The 20,772-nt window shown below is 42.9% G+C and overlaps 1 protein-coding gene across 1 annotated transcript in view; it reads right to left on the reverse strand.

The window, feature by feature from the left end:
• LOC137299362 (obscurin-like) overlaps window positions 1-20,772 on the reverse strand; it is a 552,786-nt gene that overhangs the window by 284,103 nt on the left and 247,911 nt on the right. Inside the window, exons 47-52 of the mRNA XM_067968057.1 lie at window positions 15,495-15,761; window positions 13,344-13,610; window positions 9,012-9,278; window positions 7,050-7,316; window positions 3,040-3,306; window positions 1,190-1,456 (exon numbers count right to left, since the gene is read on the reverse strand). Coding sequence (XP_067824158.1) covers window positions 1,190-1,456; window positions 3,040-3,306; window positions 7,050-7,316; window positions 9,012-9,278; window positions 13,344-13,610; window positions 15,495-15,761 — 1,602 coding nt within the window. The remainder of the gene's footprint in view (window positions 1-1,189; window positions 1,457-3,039; window positions 3,307-7,049; window positions 7,317-9,011; window positions 9,279-13,343; window positions 13,611-15,494; window positions 15,762-20,772) is intronic.

Here is a 20,772-nt window from a genome sequence, read left to right on the forward strand (position 1 = left end):
CCTGCCAAATTAGTTTAAGCCCTCCCCCACAGCACTAGTTAACCTCCCTGCGAGGGCATTGGTCCCAGCCCTGTTCAGCTGCAACCTGTCCGACTTATACAGGTCCCTCCGAATGCCACAGGAATCTGAAGCCCTTCCTCCTGCACCATTTTCCTGTTTCTGTACTCACTAACGTGTGGCACTGGGAGTAATCCAGAGATTACTACCTTTGAGGTCCTGTTCTTTAATCTTTTTCCTAGCTCCTGAAGCTCTGCCAGTAGGCCCTCAACCCTTTTCCTACCTACGTCAATGATTCCAACATTGACCATGACTTCTGGCCATTTCCCTTCTCCTCGCTGAATGTTTTGCACTCGTTCAGTGATATCCTTATGTGTTGATAACTAATCTTTATCACAGATCATAATTTTGCTTTAGAAAGGCAATATTCCAGTCAAAGGTTTTTTTGCAAACAAAAGCTCTTCTTGCTATTTTAGCCAGAAAGTTATGAAATTCATGGAGGTATGTTTTCGCCTTCACTAAAATCAATGGAATAAAAATCAAGTGGATTCTACAACAGGCAGGCAATTTGCTCTGCCAGCTTACCGCCCTGGTGGTGAAGGCAAAAATTTACCCCATGGTCTTTTAAGCATTTTCAATTTAGTCCCTATACAGTATCGCACAACATAGGCACAGGTATGTTATTTCTATGTAATTTTGTATTTTTCTGAAAAGTTGCACAAAAAGTTTGAAGAAACATTGCATCACTTTTGCAATTCTTAACTAGTGGATCCTCTGTAGCATTATTCATGCTGAATTGGGGTATGCTTTGTTTTGAAATAAGGGTGAACGATGTAAAAATGGGAAGCCTCAGTGCATGCTATCCTTCCACTCTGGAAAACCTGCTGGCAAAAACAGCTGATTTGCTGCCATGTTGTGTCCAGCAGGTCATAAACAAGTGATTGATTGAAGGGACAATGGTCTCTGGTTTTACAATTTGATTAGTTGAAGGGGACTCTGCAACAATATCACACAGACACACATGCTCACAGACACAACATTTTTAACAATACAGATACATTTTTCATATTAATATCACTACATATACAAAGAATAAAGGAAATCGTAGATGCTGTATTTTGAAGAGGAAATGGAGCTCCAAGAGTCACATTTTTGATGTAAATCAACAATGATTTAATTTTTCTAACCGTACCCTTTACTTTTAATGATGCAGTGGTCTGCTGATCTCCAGAATCACAGGTATAGTCTCCAGCATCTTCTACCTTCAGGTTGTGAATGAGCAACTTAATACTTGAACCTTCTTGCTTCAGTTTGTACTTGTCACTTGGGTGAAGTAATACTGATCCCTTCCTCCATTCCACTGAGGCATTAAGTTTAGTAACCTCACAATGTAGAGTAACAGTACTATCCTCTTCAGCTTCCTTGTTCTGAAGTTCTTGTTTGAAAAGCACAGGCATCGCTAAAGGAAGATAGTAAATTAATTCCTGATAATACAGTCTAGTCAAATTATGATCACTGCAATTCTGGATATTCACATAGAATTTAATTTATTTCCTCTGAAAAAATATATTCTGACAGTTGATGAATCATTCAGTGCTCCATATCAGCTACCCAAAACACTTGATAATACTATACCAGTCATGTGTAGTTTCAATTACGCTTATCCTGCTCACCACATAGTGGTATGGTGTCTTCATATTTGATGCGGTTAGTTACTGCCTTCTAATTCATCAATAGATGTGTATGTCCTTACATTCAGACAACTAATATTTAATCAATCAAGATAATAGAATCTCAAAGGACACCAAACATGACACCAAGATTATGTCGTACAATACTAGTAAATTGCCCTTTGATATCACTCTTTGTTAGTTGATGAATGTAAGTTTTAAAAAAAAATATACTCGATGGCCACGTGGTTGGAAACAAGCTACACATAGCCATCTAGTGCGCAAAGCCTATAACTACAGTGTGCCTGCTGACCGAGCTAAATTGACTGGGAAATGTTGACAAAAAGCATGAAAGCAGGAAATATGGGTTGTGAATAAGAATTACACACCATAAGTAAGATTTTTAATAATATAATGTTCACACCTATTGGACATTTTTCTACATTAAAAGCGCTATATAAATGTAAGATGTTGTTGCAGTTCTTGTAAGTCAGAGGATAGCTCTCTTATCTGCTTCAGCTTCTCTCATTCTTTCCTCTTCTGCTTGTCTCTCTCTTTATCTCTCCCTTTCTCTTCATTTTTCATTCTCTTCTTTTCTGTTGTATAAATGGGTGGAGCATGCGACGTGCACGCTCTGCCCATCTGTACCAGGTGCTGAGCTGCCTAACTAGCGGACCACTGACGGCTGCTCAAAAAGCAGCAGGTGAAGCTTTTAATTCATTGTTTTGTGGGCCCAGGAGGAACAGGATTACTTCCCCTGGGCTCTCCAAAAAAAACTCCAGCCTGCTTTCGGCCAATACCAGGCTCCGCCACATGGCCAGCTTTGCGCGGGAGATGGTGGGGCACCTGCAGCTCGCCGGTGGCATGTCTATGAAGCTCAGGCTACAAATTGCCTCAGGTCAGCACCAGCGGCCGGATGCAAAGGCCACTCCACTGACTTCATGCCAGTTTTGGACACTACTTAAAAATTGCCTCCAAATGTTTTATCAACTAAGGTTGCAGAATCTTCATATGACATGAAGATCATAAATAGTATAATCAATTTACAAATACTAGTGTTCATATACTGTAATTTAGACCCTGAAATTGTAGCATGAAATACTAGTGTTAATCCTAGATTGAAAAAATTATTATTTAATCGTAAAACTTACATTGAGTGCCTGATGAAAAAGTGCTTTATTTTCACAGCGAGCTATGTGTAAACTGTGGTGAAGATGAGCATTTAATTCAGCAATGCAGCATCAATTAATACATTACTGAGTGAGTGACATGCTGTTATTAAGAGGAAGCTGGCAAAGATGAACATGTTTGAGGATAGAAATGTGATAGGATTTAATTACAATGAAAAATGAGTAATGCTCTGTTGTCCTACCCTTCACTCTTAAAGAGGCTGTAGTGTGTTGATCCCCAGAATAACAGGTATAGTCTCCACCATCTTCAGGTTTTAGGCTGTGAATGAGCAAATCAACACTGGAACCTTCTTGTTTCATTTCATACTTGTCATTTGGGTGAAGTACCAGAGATCCCTTCCTCCATTTTACCGGGGCATCAGGTTTATTAACCTCACAGTGCAGAGTGGCGGTGCCACCCTCTTCAGCTTCCTCGTTCTGAAGTTCTTGTTTGAAAAGCACAGGCAGCGCTAAGGAACACATTAAATTTGATTTATAATGATATTGATTAGTCAACATCCAAATCTTATTTCTCAGCTTCCACACACAATTCTCATTTCACCCACTGAAAACCATTTTCATAGTAAAAGCCCCAACAATCCAATACTAGATTATATTTCTCATTTACATCCACCCCCAACCCCCCCCCCCCGACCTTCTCCCCATCCAAAAAAACAATAACCTACAAGCGAGGAGCAGTGGCAGCCAGAAAGAGCTAAGTATTTATTTAAGTAATTATTTTTCTGAACTCTTATTTGCAGTTTTTACTACATAATAGCTTCAGGGGTAGGACAGAAAGTGATTTTCAAGATATATTAAGTAAAAATAATCAATTAAAGTGAGTAAATAGAAATAATGAACAATAACTGAAAAAGAACATCTTTTGGGTTAAATATATAAATAGTGTCAGGATCGGAGTCTGGAGTGATGTGTACAGCATGCATGATGTGGGCCTGCCTGGACTCACATACCATGCAGGGTGAACACATATGTATGAAATGTACGAAGGTTGCACTCCTCCAGCAGAAAGTTGCACAGCTTGAGAGAAATCTGGACACACCCCACAATATTTGGAAGAGAGAAAGTTATTTAGATAGATGTTCCACCCCACAGGTTGCTAGGAGTAGAGAAACTGGTATGGGAGATTGAGTAATCATCTGTAAACATCTGTTGCCCCGGATAGGAAGCAACAGATGATCTGTGAGGCTAGATTTGTCTAATAGGTATACCTGCTAAAGTACCAGTGATGTAGACAAAAAGAGTGACACACAAGAGGAGGGGATCCATGAGCAACGACAGGCATTGAGGAGTGAGTGGTTTGAGGATTACTTAATGGACAGAAAACCAAATAGGAATAAACAAGTCATTTTCGGGTTGGCAGGTTGTAACTAGTGGGGTGCCGCAAGGATTAGTGCTTGGTCCTCAGCTGTTTACAATCTATATGAATGACTTAGATGAGGGGACCAAGTGTAATGTATCCAAGTTTGCTGACGATCCAAAGCTACGTGGGAAAGAAAGCTGTGAGAAGGACGCAAAGAAGCTGCAAAGGGAAATAGACAAGTTAAGTGAGTAGGCAAGAAGGTGGCAGATGGAGTAACGTGAGTAAATGTGAAATTATCGACTTTGGTAGGAAGAATAGAAAAGCAGAATATTTTTTAAAAGATGAGAGACTAAGAAATATTGGTAGTCAGAGGGATTTGAGTGTCCTTGTGCATGAACTGCAGAAAGTCAACATGCAGGTACAACAAGCAATGAGGAAGGCAAATGGTATGGTAGCCTTTATTGCAAGGGGGTTGGAGTATAAGAGTAAGGAGGTCTTGCTGCAATTATATAGGCCTCTGGTGAGACCGTACCTGGAGTACTGTGTACAGTTTTGGTCTCCTTACCTAAGGAGGGATATACATGCCTTAGAGGGGGTGCAACATAGGTTCACTAGATCGATTCCTGGGATGAGGGGGTTGTGCTATGAGGAGAGATTGAATAGAATGGGCCTATATTCTCTGGAGTTTAGAAGAATGAGAGGTGATCTCATTGAAACTTACAAAATTCTTAGAGGGCTTGAGTGGGTAGATGTTGGGAGGCTATTTCCCCTGGCTGGAGAATCTAGAACTAGAGGTCATAGTCTCAAGATAAGGGGTCGACCATTTAGGACCGAGATAAGGAGAAATTTCTTCACTCAGAGAGGTGTGAATCTTTGGCATTCTCTACCCAAGGGGGCTGTGGATGCTCATTCGTTGAGTATATTCAAGACTGAGATCGATGGATATTTGGACACTATGGGAATCAAGGGATATGGGGATCAGGCGGGAAAGTGGTGTTGAGGTCGAAGATCAGCCACGATCTTAGCGAATGACGGAGCAGGCTCGAGGGGCCGTTTGGCCTCCTCCTGCTCCTGTTTCTTATGTTCTTATGTTACTACCTGTACTGTTTGCCCCATAAGTAAGAAAAGGAGAGTGGTGATTGTGGAGGAATCTATAGTCAGAGGATTAGATAGATTTTTTTGTAGACATGATGCAGGGTCCCGAATGGTATGTTGCTTCCCAGGTGCCAGGGGGTTTGGGACATCAGAGAGTGAATACGAAATGTTCTGCAATGGGAGGGCGAGCAGCTAGATCACGGTTCATGTAGGAATTAATGACATAGATGGGAGTGGGTTTAAGGTTCTGCAAAGGGATTTAAAGACGTTAAATTCTAGATAATGGAGATCTTCCAGGCTAGTAATCTCTGGATTACTACTAGTGTCTCGTGATGAACCAGACAGGGAGAGAAAGATAAGGATTGTTAAATCGTGGCTGGAAGGATTGTATAAAAGGGTTTCAGATTATTGGGACACTGTGGCTACTTCTGGGGCCAGGGAAAGCTGTACAAATGGGAGGGCCTTCACCTAAACCGGAGACGTACCCATGTCCTTGCGGAAAGGGTAAATAGGGCAGTGGGGAAACATTTAAACTAGTTAGGGGATGGGAAGGAGAAAATCCATACAGTAAGTCAAAAAATGTGAGAAGACGACCAGCAGGACATATGGGGACAGTTACCCAGATAAGAATTCTGTACACAAATGTACGAAGCATAAGAAATAAAACAGCGAGTCAGAAGCACAAATTCAGCTTAAAGGGATTAGCATTAGCTATTACAGAGAACTGGCTACAAGCTGGGCATGATGGGGAGCTAAATATTCTAGGCTATAGGATCTTTAGTAAAGACAAGGAAATTGGGAAAGGAGGGGAGTAGCAATATTGATAAAAGACACAATTACAGCAGAAGAAAGATGGGATTTCAGTAAGGGTGATCAGGCAGTGAGCACACTTAAGGAACAGCAAAGGTCTGTAGGAGTTGTCTACAGACCTCCTGATAGTGATATCGTGGGTAGACATTACTTCCTCCAATCAATCCACAGCTACCACTTCAGTATTTATGAATCACCCCAAATGAGTAAAGAGGGTCAAAGTTGCAATTGCTAGAACCTCCTGGTACAGCCTCCACCTCCGCTTCCTCAACCCTGAGAGCCACAAACGTGGACATTTAGATGCCTAATTACCAATCGCCGGATCAGGCTTGATTATGTCAAGTATTACAGTGCCCCGTTTTCCACAATCAAAACCACCTACTTCTCAGGATTATCCTGCAAGGTAAAGACAAAGTCCCACCACCAACTTCTCAGGACAAATAGGCAAGGGTAATAAATGTCAGCCGCTACCAGTGATGCCCACATCCTGAGAAACAATTAAAACAAACATAATGCTCGGCTCCTCTCCTCCATAAGCCCCTTTGCCCCAACCCCTACTCTCACTTCAAAAGCAAATCGAGAGGAGCTCATGGATTTCTTTAAAGCAAAAGTCAAGACCATCCATGCCGATGTCTCCACCACCTCCTTGTCTCCTATCTCTAACCACTCCCATGTTAGGGAGTCGGAAAGGAATTTCCCAAAGTTTTTTTTTCAATTGGCCACCATTTTTTTTGCCTCCCCTGGAGACAGGTAGGTTGATGGATGGAGAAAGTTTGATAGTCTTTTTCCACCCTGTTTTTTTTAATATGTTCATATGTTTCTGATGTCCTCAAACCACTATGGATTGCTACCTCATATTAGGATATTCAACTAATTTCTCACAAATTGATATTAGAAATTTGGAGAAAATCATCAGCAACTTGAGAATCTTTTTCCAATGAAAATGAACATTGATTTAATTATAATAAATAATGATTGTTATCCTACCATTTACTTTTAAGGAGGCTGTGGTCAGTTGATCCCCAGAATCACAGGTATATTCTCCAGCATCTTCTAGTTTTAGGCTATGAACAAGCAACTCAACGCAAGAACCCTTTTGTTTCATTTCATGCTTCTCATTTGGATGAAGTACCACAGATCCCTTCCTCCATTCCACTGAGGCATTAGGTTTAGTAACCTCACAGCATAGTATCGCAGTACCATCCTCCTCAGCTTCTTTATTCTGAAGCTCTTGTTTGAAAAGTACAGGAAGAGCTAAGGGAGACAGCAATTTTGTTCATGATGATTTAGTTTTGTCAAAATTTAAATTAATGACTGCCTAGATAAATTCTGTCCAAACTTATTCAAAGTTAAAAGAAACATAACTTAATTCATGCTAGTGTGGGTTAGTTAAGACACGAGATTAACAAGGGACTCCCGTGAATCTGCATACCCAAATATAAGCTCATTCGGGTGCACTGAAAGTAATGTGTTGTAGTAGTTGGTATATTATTCAATGCTCCATTATCAGTGACCTAAAATATTTTTGATAGTATAGTACCAGCCAGATAATGCCACCATCATTTTTATTTCCCTTTCATCAATGTTATGCACCTTCCATTATGCTCACTGCTCACTCCATAGCAGTCAGATGTTTTCATATATATTCAATTCAATTGCTGCCTCATAACTCATTAACAGACACAAGTTCTTGTATTTGAACTGAGAAACCATACTGAAGGGTCAAGGCCCTTAGTGCCAAAGATTATGGGTGAGAATAGTAAAAGTCCAGATAAATCAGGAAATAGTGTTTAGGTGATGGCAATCTTGGGTTTAAAGATCTTATGAAATAGATGGGAGAATAGAATGAGGGAGGTATGACTTTCCACAGTTATGAAGTCCTGGAAAACAAGAGTTGGAGACTGCGATGAGTCTTGATTTCAACACAGCGTGGGTGCAGTGGGGAGCAACAGTGTGTAGGATGGCACATTTGCATGTAGGAGGAACAAGAGAGGAAAGTTTAGAGGAACATTCAGAGGAACAGTATATCAATAAAAGAGAGAAGAAAGGTTGCGATGGAACGAAAGGCTAGTTGTTGTCTTTGAACAAAAAACTTTTTCTTGTCTCCTGTGCAGGATTGCAAGAGAAATATTAGAACAGCCTCTCTAAAAATGGGAGTATCCAAGTCTTGGTCACAATTTGACATTTATACAGTTAAGACTGTTAAGGGGAAAATAAATATTTGGTATGAAAGGGAAATCTGAGCTTTATGGAGGAACGTTTAAAACTGGAGCAGATGTGGGAACATCATTTGAGATCAACAGAAAGTGAGGCGAAGAATGTCAATCGGCAAGAAAGGGTTAAGGGTAGATCTAGTAAAAGTAAGAGCAAATAACTGATTACACTTGCAAGAGACATGAAAAAGTGCCTTTAAAGAACTAAAAAAAATAATTTTTAGCTTTAATGAAGGCTGAAAAGGGGATCAAGATGTACTGATGTCGCACTGATAAAAATAGAAGTTGACTGCACTAAGAATATGCTTTAAGAGTGTGAAATTCGAAGGAGATTGTAAAATGCAATCATCAACAAAGTAGACTGGTCTGAATGATGAATAAAATCTGGTTAGAAAGGATAAAGAAACATGACATAGAACAACAATGCTCATCTCAAACATGGCAAATCTCAAGTTGTGAATGTGAATGAAATCCAGAGTACTGACTATAAGAAATGTAACTGGGTTCTAATTTACAGCAAAAATATATATATTTTTATAACATGCATGTGTTTACTGCAAGAGAACAAGAACTGAGCTTCAACTTGAACAAGAAATCTGCACCAGCAGGAACGAAAGCTCAAACAAATGGTAGATCAGATTTTTTCAGGAGAATTTTGGAGATGATCAGCTCATGTGGAACATTGCATGACAAAAAGAAATAATTATTTAATTATAAGCAATGATTGTTGTCCTACCCTTCACTTTTAAGGCGGCTGTGGTCTGCTGATCCCCTGAATCGCAAGTATATTCTCCAGCATCTTCTACTTTTAGGCTGTGAATAAGCAGCTCAACACAGAGACCTTTTTGCTTCATTTCATGCTTTTCACTTGGGTGAAGCAGCAGAGATCCTTTCCTCCATTTCACTGGAGCATCAGGTTTGCTAATCAGACAGTGAAGAGTAGCAGTACTATCCTCTTCAGCTTCCTCATTCTGAAGCTCTTCTTTGAAAAGCACAGGCAGGACTGAGAGAGAAGGTAATTCAATTCATAATGATATAGTTCAATCAACAACCAAAGCAAACAATGATTCCAATGAACCCAAGGATGCCCAAACATAATTCCATTCTGTTCCACTGAAAATAATGCATTTATTTCCACTACTGTCTTAGAAAGCTAAGTCATTGAACAGCTATGCCAGACCACAAAGGCATCAGGGTCAATCCCTAATCTGTGTGGAGTTACTAAATTTCAACTGGGACAGTAGTAGATTGCCACAAGTGACCTCAGCACTTCCTGGTTTAGTACAGGTAATCTTGGTCAGTGTGTTCCCATTCCTGACTGTTAATCTGTGACCTATGTTAGAAAGTGTGGGCAGGTGGATAGGATCAAACTTGGCTGCAATGCCCCCAGCAGTCATTTCTTTCTTCTTGCCTAGCATTCTATCTCTCTCAGTTTCTAATGAGTATATTCAGAGGGCTGTGGATGCTGAGTCATTGAATATATTCAAGGCTGAGATGGATAGATTTTTGGACTGTGGGGGAATCAAGGGATACGGGGATTGGGCGGGAAAGTGGAGTTGAGGTCGCAGATCAGAATGGGGGAGCAGGCTCGAGGGGCCGTATGGCTTACTCCTGCTCCTATTTCTTATGTTCTCACTGGGATTTACAAAGATGCACCAGCCTGCTCAATCTTTCTTGATAGGTATAACCTCTCAGTTCTGGTACCATCCTAGTAAATCTTTTTTCCACCTTCTCCAGTGCCTCTATATCCTTTTTATAATATGGAGACCAGAACTGTTCACAGTACTCCGAGTGTGGTCTAACCAAGGTTCTATACAAATTTAACATAACTTCTTTGCTTTTCAATTCTATCCCTCTGGAAATGAACCCCAGTGCTTAGTTTGCTTTATTTAATGGCCTTATTAACCTGCATCACTAATTTTAGTGATTTGAGTATCTGTACCCCCAGATCCCTCTGCTCCTCTTGCTCCTACAAATTGTGAAACTGTACTTCCGATTCCCGAGTCCAAATCATTTATGTAAATGGTGCACAACAGTGGTCCCAGCACCAATCCTTGTGGAACACCACTTCCCACCTTTTGCCAGTCAGAGTAATTACCTTTAACCCCTACTCTGTTTTCTGTTTTGTAGCCAGCTTGCTATCCATTCTGATCCTTGACCCCTGATTCCACATGCTCTACCTTAGTCATGAGTCTACTATACGGTACCTTATCAAAGGCCTTTTGAAAATCCAAATATATTACATCTACTGCCATTACCCTCGTCTACCCTTTCTGTTACTTCTTCAAAGGTTGGTCAAGCATGACCTTCCCTTTTGAAATCCATACTGACTATATTATATTTTCGGTTTCTAGATGTTTTTCGATTACATCTTTGAGTAAGGATTCCATTATCTTTCTTACCACTGATGTTAAGCTAATTGATCTATAGTTCCCTGGACTGGTTCTATTTCCCTTTTTAAATATAGGAATCACATTAGTTGTCCGACAGTCCTCTGGCATTATTCCCTTTCCTAATGAATTTTTATATATATGTATGTAATAGTGCCTCTGCTATCTTTTCCCTAACTTATGTTAATATGCATGGATGCAAAACATCCAGCCCAGGGGTATTATCCTCTCTAAGTTTGATTAGTCTATCAATTATCTCCCAATGTCATGCGCACCATGTTAGTCTCCCTGATAAACACTGAGGCAAAGTAATTATTTAATATTTCTGCCATTTCACTGTCATTACCTGTGAGATTATTGCGTGCACCCCTTAGTGGCCCTATCCCTATCCTGATTTTTCTTTTGTTATTTGTATCTATAGAATACTATTTTATTTTATATTCCTTGATAATTTAATGTTGTACTTTCTCTTTGCCATCCTATTTGTTTTTCTTTCCTAACCTTTTCGTATTCCCTTTTGACATCCTCTCCTTTGTTGTCTATGTACTTAGTGGATGCCTTTTTCTTTAGTTTCAATTTTGCCCTTATTTCTTTATTCTTCCATGGTGCATCATTACTAGCTAGTTTGTTCTTGCTTTTTAATAGGATATATTTCTCCTGGACTCTATTGATCACAGTTTTAAATGTTTCCCACTGCTGATCTATTCCTTTGTTTATCAGTAAATTGTTCTAGTTTATTTTCCCTAGTTCCATTTTCATCCCCTGAAAATCAGCTTTTTTCCAATTTATTACTTTAGTCTTTGTCTTACTTATGTCCTTCTCAATCTTTATCTTAAACCTTATTAAGTTGTGATCGCTATTGCCTAGATATTCCCCTACAGTTACTTCTCTTATCTGTTCTGGTTCATTTCCCCTTACTAGATCCAGCAGTGCTTCCTCTCTTGTTGGGCTTCTCACATACTGGGGTAAGAAAGGAGTCCTGCACACATTGTAAAAACTCCATTCCCTGTACCCCTTTACCTACCTCTTCTTGTCAGTTTATTTGGGGGTTGTTAAAATCTCCCACGATTATTATTCTATGTCCTTTACTCATTTCACATATCTGCTTACATATTTCTTCTTCCACCTCCTTTCCACTATTAGGTGGTCTGTAGTATACCCCTATTAGCATGATCGATCCCTTGTTATCTTTTATTTCAATCCATATGGATTCTGTTTCTATCCTTCTGTTAATGATGTCCCTTTTCTCTACTGCCATTATGTTATCTCTAATTAGTACAGCTACTCCACCCCCCCTTCTTCCTTCCCTATCCTTTCTGATTATTGCCAGTCCTATTCTTTATGTAGTCATGTTTCAGTTATTCCTACTACATCTGGTTCCTCACTACGGATTATTGCCTTCAGTTCCTCCATTTTATTTTGGACGATGTGTACACTGCAGTACAGGAAGTTTAATTAATCTTTAATAGTTGTTCCTCCTACTTTATTTTTAACAGTCCCTTTTATACTTGCTTTACAACTGTATTTGTTCCTTGACCATTTATGTTGTCTTTATTCCTTACTCTGGTCTGACCTTTACACTCATCTCCTGTTTCTTTTATCTTTAAGGTTTGTTGGTTTGTTATTGCTACCAGTTCCATCCCCCTATCTTGCTAGTTTAAAGCCTTATGCACCGCCCCATGTATCCTTCCTGTCCCAGTACTGGTGCCAGTGTCCCATGAAATGGAACCTGTCCTTCCCACACAACTCTTTCAGCTACGCATTAACCTTTCTGATCAGCCTATCCCTTATTGAGCAGATGTTTTCATTTCTTCCTCAGTATTATAATTTCCCACTTCATTTTCTGCACTTTGTATATCAGCTTGCATGTGATCCTCAAGATATGCTGGGCAGCATAATGCTTCAGTATTTCATTTTAAAAAACAACACAATATCTTGTTAAAAATTCATTCTCAGGATGTGGGCGTTGCTGGCAAGGCCAGCATTTATTGCCCATCCCCTACTGCCCGAGAAAGTGGTGGTGGGCCTTTTTCTTGAAGGTTTAATACAAATGAGTGATTGCTAAGTGACTTCAGGGAAGAGGGGGGAGGTTTAAGAGTCAACCACGTTGTTGTGGGACTGGAGTCACATATAGGACAGACCAGATCAGGATGGCGGGTTTCCTCCCCTAAAGGACATTAGGATTTTTACAACAATCCGACAGCTTCATGATCACTTTTACTGATAACAGCTTTTTATTTCCAGATTTAAAAAATTCTCAAACTTGTATAGTGGGATTTCAACTCACATTCTCTGGATTATTAGTCCAGGCCTCTGGGATTATTAGTACAGTAACATAACCACTACAAGACCATACCCGTATATGACGTCTATGTTATCCTGGGTGATCTTGTGCAAAAATTGTAGTGATTCATCCACTCTGTCGGCCTTGTTTTCTGCTACAGATTCACATATTCTACTGTGCTGAAGGCTTGTGCTTGTGAAGCTTCCCGTTTGCTTTTTAGTGGGGATGAGAGTGGGCAGCTGAGGCTAAGCAAAAGGTTCTACTTCAGAACCACCCCAGCTGCACGCGGCTTGAGAGATGACAGTTCGCCACCCTGGACTACCCTGCAATGCCAAAAATACTTGTTCCTATGTTGTCATTATTTAATTACGGTGAGTAATGATTGTTGTCCTACCCTTCACTTTTAAAGATGCAGCTGTCTCTTGATCCCCTGAATCGCAGATATATTCTCCAGTATCTTCCACTTTTAAACTGTGAATAAACAACTCAACACAGGAACCCTTTTGCTTCATTTCATGCTTCTCACTTGGGTGAAGTACCACAGATCCCATCCTCCATTCCACTGGGGCATCTGGTTTAGTGATCTCACAGTGCAGAATGGCAGTACTATCCTCTTCAGCTTCCTTGTTCTGAAGCTCTTGTTTGAAAAGCACAGGAAGGGCTAAGAGAGACAGTAATTTAGGTCATGAAGATGTACTTCAGTTAAGATTCAAATCTGATTTCTGAACAAAATTTGAAACCAGCTCACTAAAAATAACAATGTTTGAGGAAGCTATTCAATTTCATGGTTCTGTTAGCATTCCTCAGCTGCTTGAACTTGCTCTTATGGTTGTTGTTGACCTTAGAACTGCTGGATTGGATTATTCCTTGCTGTTAACAGACAAATTGCTACTTTCTTGTGTGTTGATAATAGCTGCCAGCCTGAATTGAAATTTGCAACATCAGTTTATGGTCATCACAAGCTCATACACCATAACTAAATCTAAGAAGACAACTGGTCTCCTACCCATTCTTAATTTAGTCTCTATCGAGTGCATCGCAAGCAGACATTCCGGGGGAATTCTACCCGCCTCCCCACAATGGGCGGGAGAAAGTCGGGGGGGGGGGGGGGTTCAAAATGGGCAAATTTGCAAAACCCGACCCCAACCCGCCGCGAACATGCCTCCTTCCGCTTTAACCGTTGTGCGTTTAGGGGCGTCAGAGTAACCTGTCCTGAAGAGGTGGGTCCATAATTATAATAAGTAAATAAGGCTCCGTTCCTGATATTTTGGCAGATATTTAAATTTAACGGCTGCAAGCCGGTTTCCAAGGGCTTGGGAAACCCAGCAGACCCGTGAGCAGCCGGATTCAGTACCTAAGTGCATTTTGGAGCACTGCCTGTGGGCCAGGAGGAGCAGGAGCGCACCTCTGGGTCTCAAGCAAATCTTTTACTGTGATCGGCCAACACCCACAACCCGCGATATGTCCCAGTCCCCCCTCCCTCCCGATTGCTGGTCCGACCAACGCCCCACGCACCTCCCCACACTAACCCGCGTTGTACCCAGTCCCCTTCCTGATATCTCCTGGAGACTGTCCCAATGGTGCCCCCACTGCGGCCTTCTACTGCTGGCTTTCCCGCCCTGCAACCCGCCAACCTGGCCGGTTGCCGGGCGGGGAACAGAGTAAAAATATGATAATGAGGTGCTGCCGTTAAATTCGTCAGGACCTCCGCATTCTCAGGATTTCCGGGTTGCCCGTCCAGAAACACGCAGACCCCCTCCCTCCCTGTAAACATCGGGGCCTCCATTTCTATGTAATTCCAGACTTCTCTACAAAGTTTCACAAAAAGTTCAAAGCAGTGCTGAATAATTCTTTTCAATTTATATACAAATGAATTTAAAACTAATGATGCACTAATCGAAATAAAAACTTAGAACACTGACTATAAAACTTATCTTGCAGTTTCCACCTCCCAAAAATGATTTCTTTCATAATATGTGGAGGTATTTTGGCAAAATTAAGATATAATTTGAATAAGGAATCCATATCGCCAACAATTATGGGTAAAGTGGTAGATAAAATAGAATCATAGAAGTTTACAACATGGAAACAGGCCCATCGGCCCAACATGTCCATGTTGCCCAGTTTATACCACTAAGCTAGTCCCAATTGCCTGCACTTGGCCCATATCCCTCTATACCCATCTTACCCATGTAACTGTCCAAATGCTTTTTAAAAGACAAAATTGTACCCGCCTCTACTACTGCCTCTGGCAGCTCGTTCCAGACACTCACCACCCTTTGAGTGAAAAAATTGCCCCTCTGGACCCTTTTGTATCTCTCCCCTCTCACCTTAAATCTATGTCCCCTCATTATAGACTCCCCTACCTTTGGGAAAAGATTTTGACTATCTACCTTATCTATGCCCCTCATTATTTTATAGACTTCTATAAGATCACCCCTAAAACCTCCTACTCTCCAGGGAAAAAAGTCTCAGTCTATCCAACCTCTCCCTATAAGACGATGAACAATAAATTAATCATTAAGAGTAATGATTGCTGTCCTACCCTTCACTTTTAGCAAGGCCATTGTCTGCTGATCCCCTGAATCGCAGGTATATTCTCCAGCATCTTCGGCTTTTAAGCTGTGAATAAGCAACTCAACACAGGAACCCTTTTGCTTCATTTCATGCTTCTCACTTGGGTGAAGTACCACAGATCCCATCCTCCATTCCAGTGGGGCATCTGGTTTAGTGATCTCACAGTGCAGAATGGCAGTACTATCCTCTTCAGCTTCCTCGTTCTGAAGCTCTTGTTTGAAAAGCACAGGGAGGGCTAAGAGAGACAGTAATTGAGTTCATGATGATGGACTTTAGTTAAGATTCAAATCTGATTTCTGAACAAAATTTGAAACAAGCTCACTGAAAATAACAATGTTTGAGGAAGCTATTCAATTTCATGGTTCTGTTAGCATTCCTCAGCAGCCTGAACTTGCTCTTATGGGTGTTGTTGACCTTAGAACTGCTGGATTGGATTATTCCTTGTTGTTAACAGACAAATTGCTACTTTCTTATGTGTTCATAATATCGGCCAGCCTGAACTGAAGAATATCAAAATTTGCAACAGTTTATGGTCGTTACAAGATCATACACAATAACTATGACTAAGAAAACAACTGGTCTCCTACCCATTCTTAATTTAGTCCCTATCGAATGCATCACAAGCAGACACTCCAGGGGGGATTTTAACCCCCCTACGACGGGCGGGAGAGGGTGGGGGGTGTTGGGGGGACACTAAAATCGGCAAATTTACGAAACCCGACCCCAACACACCGCAAATGCGCCTCTTTCTGTTTTAACTGTGACGTGTCTCAGAACATCAGAGTAACCCGCGCTGGAGAGGCGGGTCCATAATTATAATATGTTGGATAGACTGAGACTTTTTTCCCTGGAGAGTAGGAGGTTTAGGGGTGATCTTATAGAAGTCTATAAAATAATGAGGGGCATAGATAAGGTAGATAGTCAAAATCTTTTCCCAAAGGTAGGGGAGTCTATAACGAGGGGGCATAGATTTAAGGTGAGAGGGGAGAGATACAAAAGGGTCCAGAGGGGCAATTTTTTCACTCAAAGGGTGGTGAGTGTCTGGAACGAGCTGCCAGAGGCAGTAGTAGAGGCGGGTACAATTTTGTCTTTTAAAAAGCATTTGGACAGTTACATGGGTAAGATGGGTATAGAGGGATATGGGCCAAGTGCAGGCAATTGGGACTAGCTTAGTGGTATAAACTGGGCGACATGGACATGTTGGGCCGAAGGGCCTGTTTCCATGTTGTAAACTTCTATGATTCTAATATGTAAATTAGGCTCCATTCCTGATATTTTGGTAGCGATTTAAATTTAACAGCTGCAGGCCGGATTCCCAGGATTCGGGAAATCCGGCAGATAAAGGGTGGCGGGTACAGCCGGATCCAGGTCAGTGCATTTTAGAGCACTGCTTGTGGGCCACTCCTCTGAAGCAAATGTTCTGCCGCGATTGGGCAACACCCCGCCTTCCAACCCGCGATCTCTCCCAGTCCCCCGCCTCCCGATTGCCAGTCCGAACACTGCAACCACAACACACCCCACCCCCCAACCAGCCCACGATATTTCTAGGTAACCCTTCCGGATATCTCCCAGGGGCTGTCTCCAATGGCCCCCGGCTGCGGCCTTCTACCTCTGGCTTTACCGCCCGGCAACTCACCAGCCTGCCAATCTGGCTGGTTGCTGGGCGGGAAACGGAGTAAAAAAATGATAATGAGATGCTGCCATCAAATTCGGCAGGTCCTCCGCATTCCTGGCATTGCCAGGTTATCCCCCCACAAATACGATCCCCGCTCCTTCCCCGCCTCCTCGTAAACATCAGTGCCTCCATTTTTATGTACTTCCAGGTTTCTTTGCAAAGCTTCACAAAAAATTCCATGCAGTGCTGAATAATTTTTTCCAAACTGTATACCAATGTATTTTAAACTAATGATGCACCAATCGATTTAAAAACCGAGAACATTGACTATGATGCAATTTCCATCTCCCAAGAAGTACTGACTTTCATAATATAGGGTACGGTAGCATAGTGGTTATGTTACTGGGCTAATAATCCAGAGGCCTGGACTAAAAATCCAGAGTCATGAGTTCAAATCCCGCCACGGCAGCTGGCGAATTTAAATTCAATTAATTAATTAAAAATTCAATTAATTAAATAAAAATCTGGAATTAAAATACTAGTATCAGTAATGATGGCCATGAAACTACCGGATTATCGTAAAAACCCATCTGGTTCACTAATGTCCTTTAGGGAAGGAAGGCTGCCGCCCTTACCTGGTCTGGCCTATATGTGACTCCAGACCCACAGCAATGTGGTTGATTCTTAATTGCCCTCTGAAATGGCCTAGCAAGCCACTCAGTTGTAAAATCTCGCCACGAAAAGTCATAATAAGAATAAAACCGGACGGACCACCGGACACGACAACGGCAAAACACCAAGCCCAGTCGACCCTGCAAGGTCCTCCTTACTAACATCTGGGGACTTGTGCCAAAATTGGGAGAGCTGTCCCACAGACTAGTCAAGCAACAGCCTGACATAGCCATACTCACAGAATCATATCTGTCAGCCAACGTCCCAGACTCTTCCATCACCATCCCTGGGTATGTCCTGTCCAACCGGCAGGACAGACCCACCAGAGGTGGCGGTACAGTGATATACAGTCAGGAGGGAGTGGCCCTGGGAGTCCTCAACATTGACTCTGGACCCCATGAAATCTCATGGCATCAGGTCAAACATGGGCAAGGCAACCTCCTGCTGATTACCACCTACCGTCCTCCCTCAGCTGATGAATCAGTCCTCCTCCATGTTGAGCACCACTTGGAGGAAGCACTGAGGGTAGCAAGGGCACAAAATGTACTCTGGGTGGGGGACTTCAATGTCCATCACCAAGAGTGGCTCGGTAGCACCACTACTGACCGAGCTGGCCGAGTCCTGAAGGACATAGCTGCTAGACTGGGCCTGCGGCAGGTGGTGAGCGAACCAACACGAGGGAAAAACTCACTTGACCTCGTCCTCACCAATCTACCTGTCGCAAATGCATCTGTCCATGACAGTATTGGTAGGAGTGACCACCGCACAGTCCTCGTGGAGATGAAGTCCCGTCTTCGCACTGAGGACACCATCCAACGTGTTGTGTGGCACTACCACCGTGCTAAATGGGATAGATTCAGAACAGATCTAGCAGCTCAAAACTGGGCATCCATGAGGCGCTGTGGGCCATCAGCAGCAGAATTGTATTCCAGCACAATCTGTAACCTCATGGCCCGGCATATTCCTCACTCTACCATTACCAACAAGCCAGGGGATCAACCATGGTTCAATGAGGAGTGTAGAAGAGCATGCCAGGAGCAGCACCAGGCGTACCTAAAAATGAGGTGCCAACCTGGTGAAGCTACAACTCAGGACTACATGCATGCTAAACAGCGGAAGCAACATGCTATAGACAGAGCTAAGCGATTCCACAACCAACGGATCAGATCAAAGCTCTGCAGTCCTACCACATCCAGTCGTGAATGGTGGTGGACAATTAAACAACTAACGGGAGGAGGAGGCTCTGCAAACATCCCCATTCTCAATGATGGCGGAGTCCAGCACGTGAGTGCAAAAGACAAGGCTGAAGCGTTTGCAACCATCTTCAGCCAGAAGTGCCGAGTGGATGATCCATCTCAGCCTCCTCCCGATATCCCCAGCATCACAGAAGCCAGTCTTCGGCCAATTCGATTCACTCCACGTGATATCAAGAAACGGCTGAGTGCACTGGATACAGCAAAGGCTATGGGCCCCGACAACATCCCAGCTGCAGTGCTGAAGACTTGTGCTCCAGAACTAGACACGCCTCTAGCCAAACTGTTCCAGTACAGCTACAACACTGGCATCTACCCGACAATGTGGAAAATTGCCCAGGTATGTCCTGTCCACAAAAAGCAGGACAAATCCAATCCGGCCAATTACCGCCCCATCAGTCTACTCTCAATCATCAGCAAAGTGATGGAAGGTGTCGTCGACAGCGCTATCAAGCGGCACTTACTCACCAATAACCTGCTCACCGATGCTCAGTTTGGGTTCCGCCAGGACCACTCGGCTCCAGACCTCATTACAGCCTTGGTCCAAACATGGACAAAAGAGCTGAATTCCAGAGGTGAGGTGAGAGTGACTGCCCTTGACATCAAGGCAGCATTTGACCGAGTGTGGCACCAAGGAGCACTAGAAAAATTGATGTCAATGGGAATCAGGGGGAAAACTCTCCAGTGGCTGGACTCATACCTAGCACAAAGGAAGATGGTAGTGGTTGTTGGAGGCCAATCATCTCAGCCCCAGGACACTGCTGCAGGAGTTCCTCAGGGCAGTGTCCTCGGCCCAACCATCTTCAGCTGCTTCATCAATGACCTTCCCTCCATCATAAGGTCAGAAATGGGGATGTTCGCTGATGACTGCACAGTGTTCAGTTCCATTCGCAACCCCTCAGATAATGAAGCAGTCCGAGCCTGCATGCAGCAAGACCTGGACAACATCCAGGCTTGGACTCTTAAGTGGCAAGTAACATTCGCGCCAGATAAGTGCCAGGCAATGACCATCTCCAACAAGAGAGAGTCTAACCACCTCCCCTTGACATTCAACGACATTACCATCGCCGAATCCCCCACCATCAACATCCTGGGGGTCACCATTGACCAGAAACTTAACTGGACCAGCCATATAAATACTGTGGCTACGAGAGCAGGTCAGAGGCTGGGTATTCTGCGGCGAGTGACTCACCTCCTGACTCCCCAAAGCCTTTCCACCATCTACAAGGCACAAGTCAGGAGTGTGATGGAATACTCTCCACTTGCCTGGATGAGTGCAGCTCCAACAACACTCAAGAAGCTCGACACCATCCAAGATAAAGCAGCCCGCTTGATTGGCACCCCATCCACCACCCTAAACATTCACTCCCTTCACCACCGGCGCACTGTGGCTGCAGTGTGCACCATCCACAGGATGCACTGCAGCAACTCGCCAAGGCTTCTTCGACAGCACCTCCCAAACCCGCGACCTCTACCACCTAGAAGGACAAGAGCAGCAGGCGCATGGGAACAACACCACCTGCACATTCCCCTCCAAGTCACACACCATCCCGACTTGGAAATATATCGCCGTTCCTTCATTGTCGCTGGGTCAAAATCCTGGAACTCCCTTCCTAACAGCACTGTGGGAGAACCGTCACCACACGGACTGCAGCGGTTCAAGAAGGCGGCTCACCACCACCTTCTCGAGGGCAATTAGGGATGGG

Source organism: Heptranchias perlo, chromosome 2, assembly GCF_035084215.1.
Source record: "Heptranchias perlo isolate sHepPer1 chromosome 2, sHepPer1.hap1, whole genome shotgun sequence".
NCBI lineage: Eukaryota > Metazoa > Chordata > Chondrichthyes > Hexanchiformes > Hexanchidae > Heptranchias > Heptranchias perlo.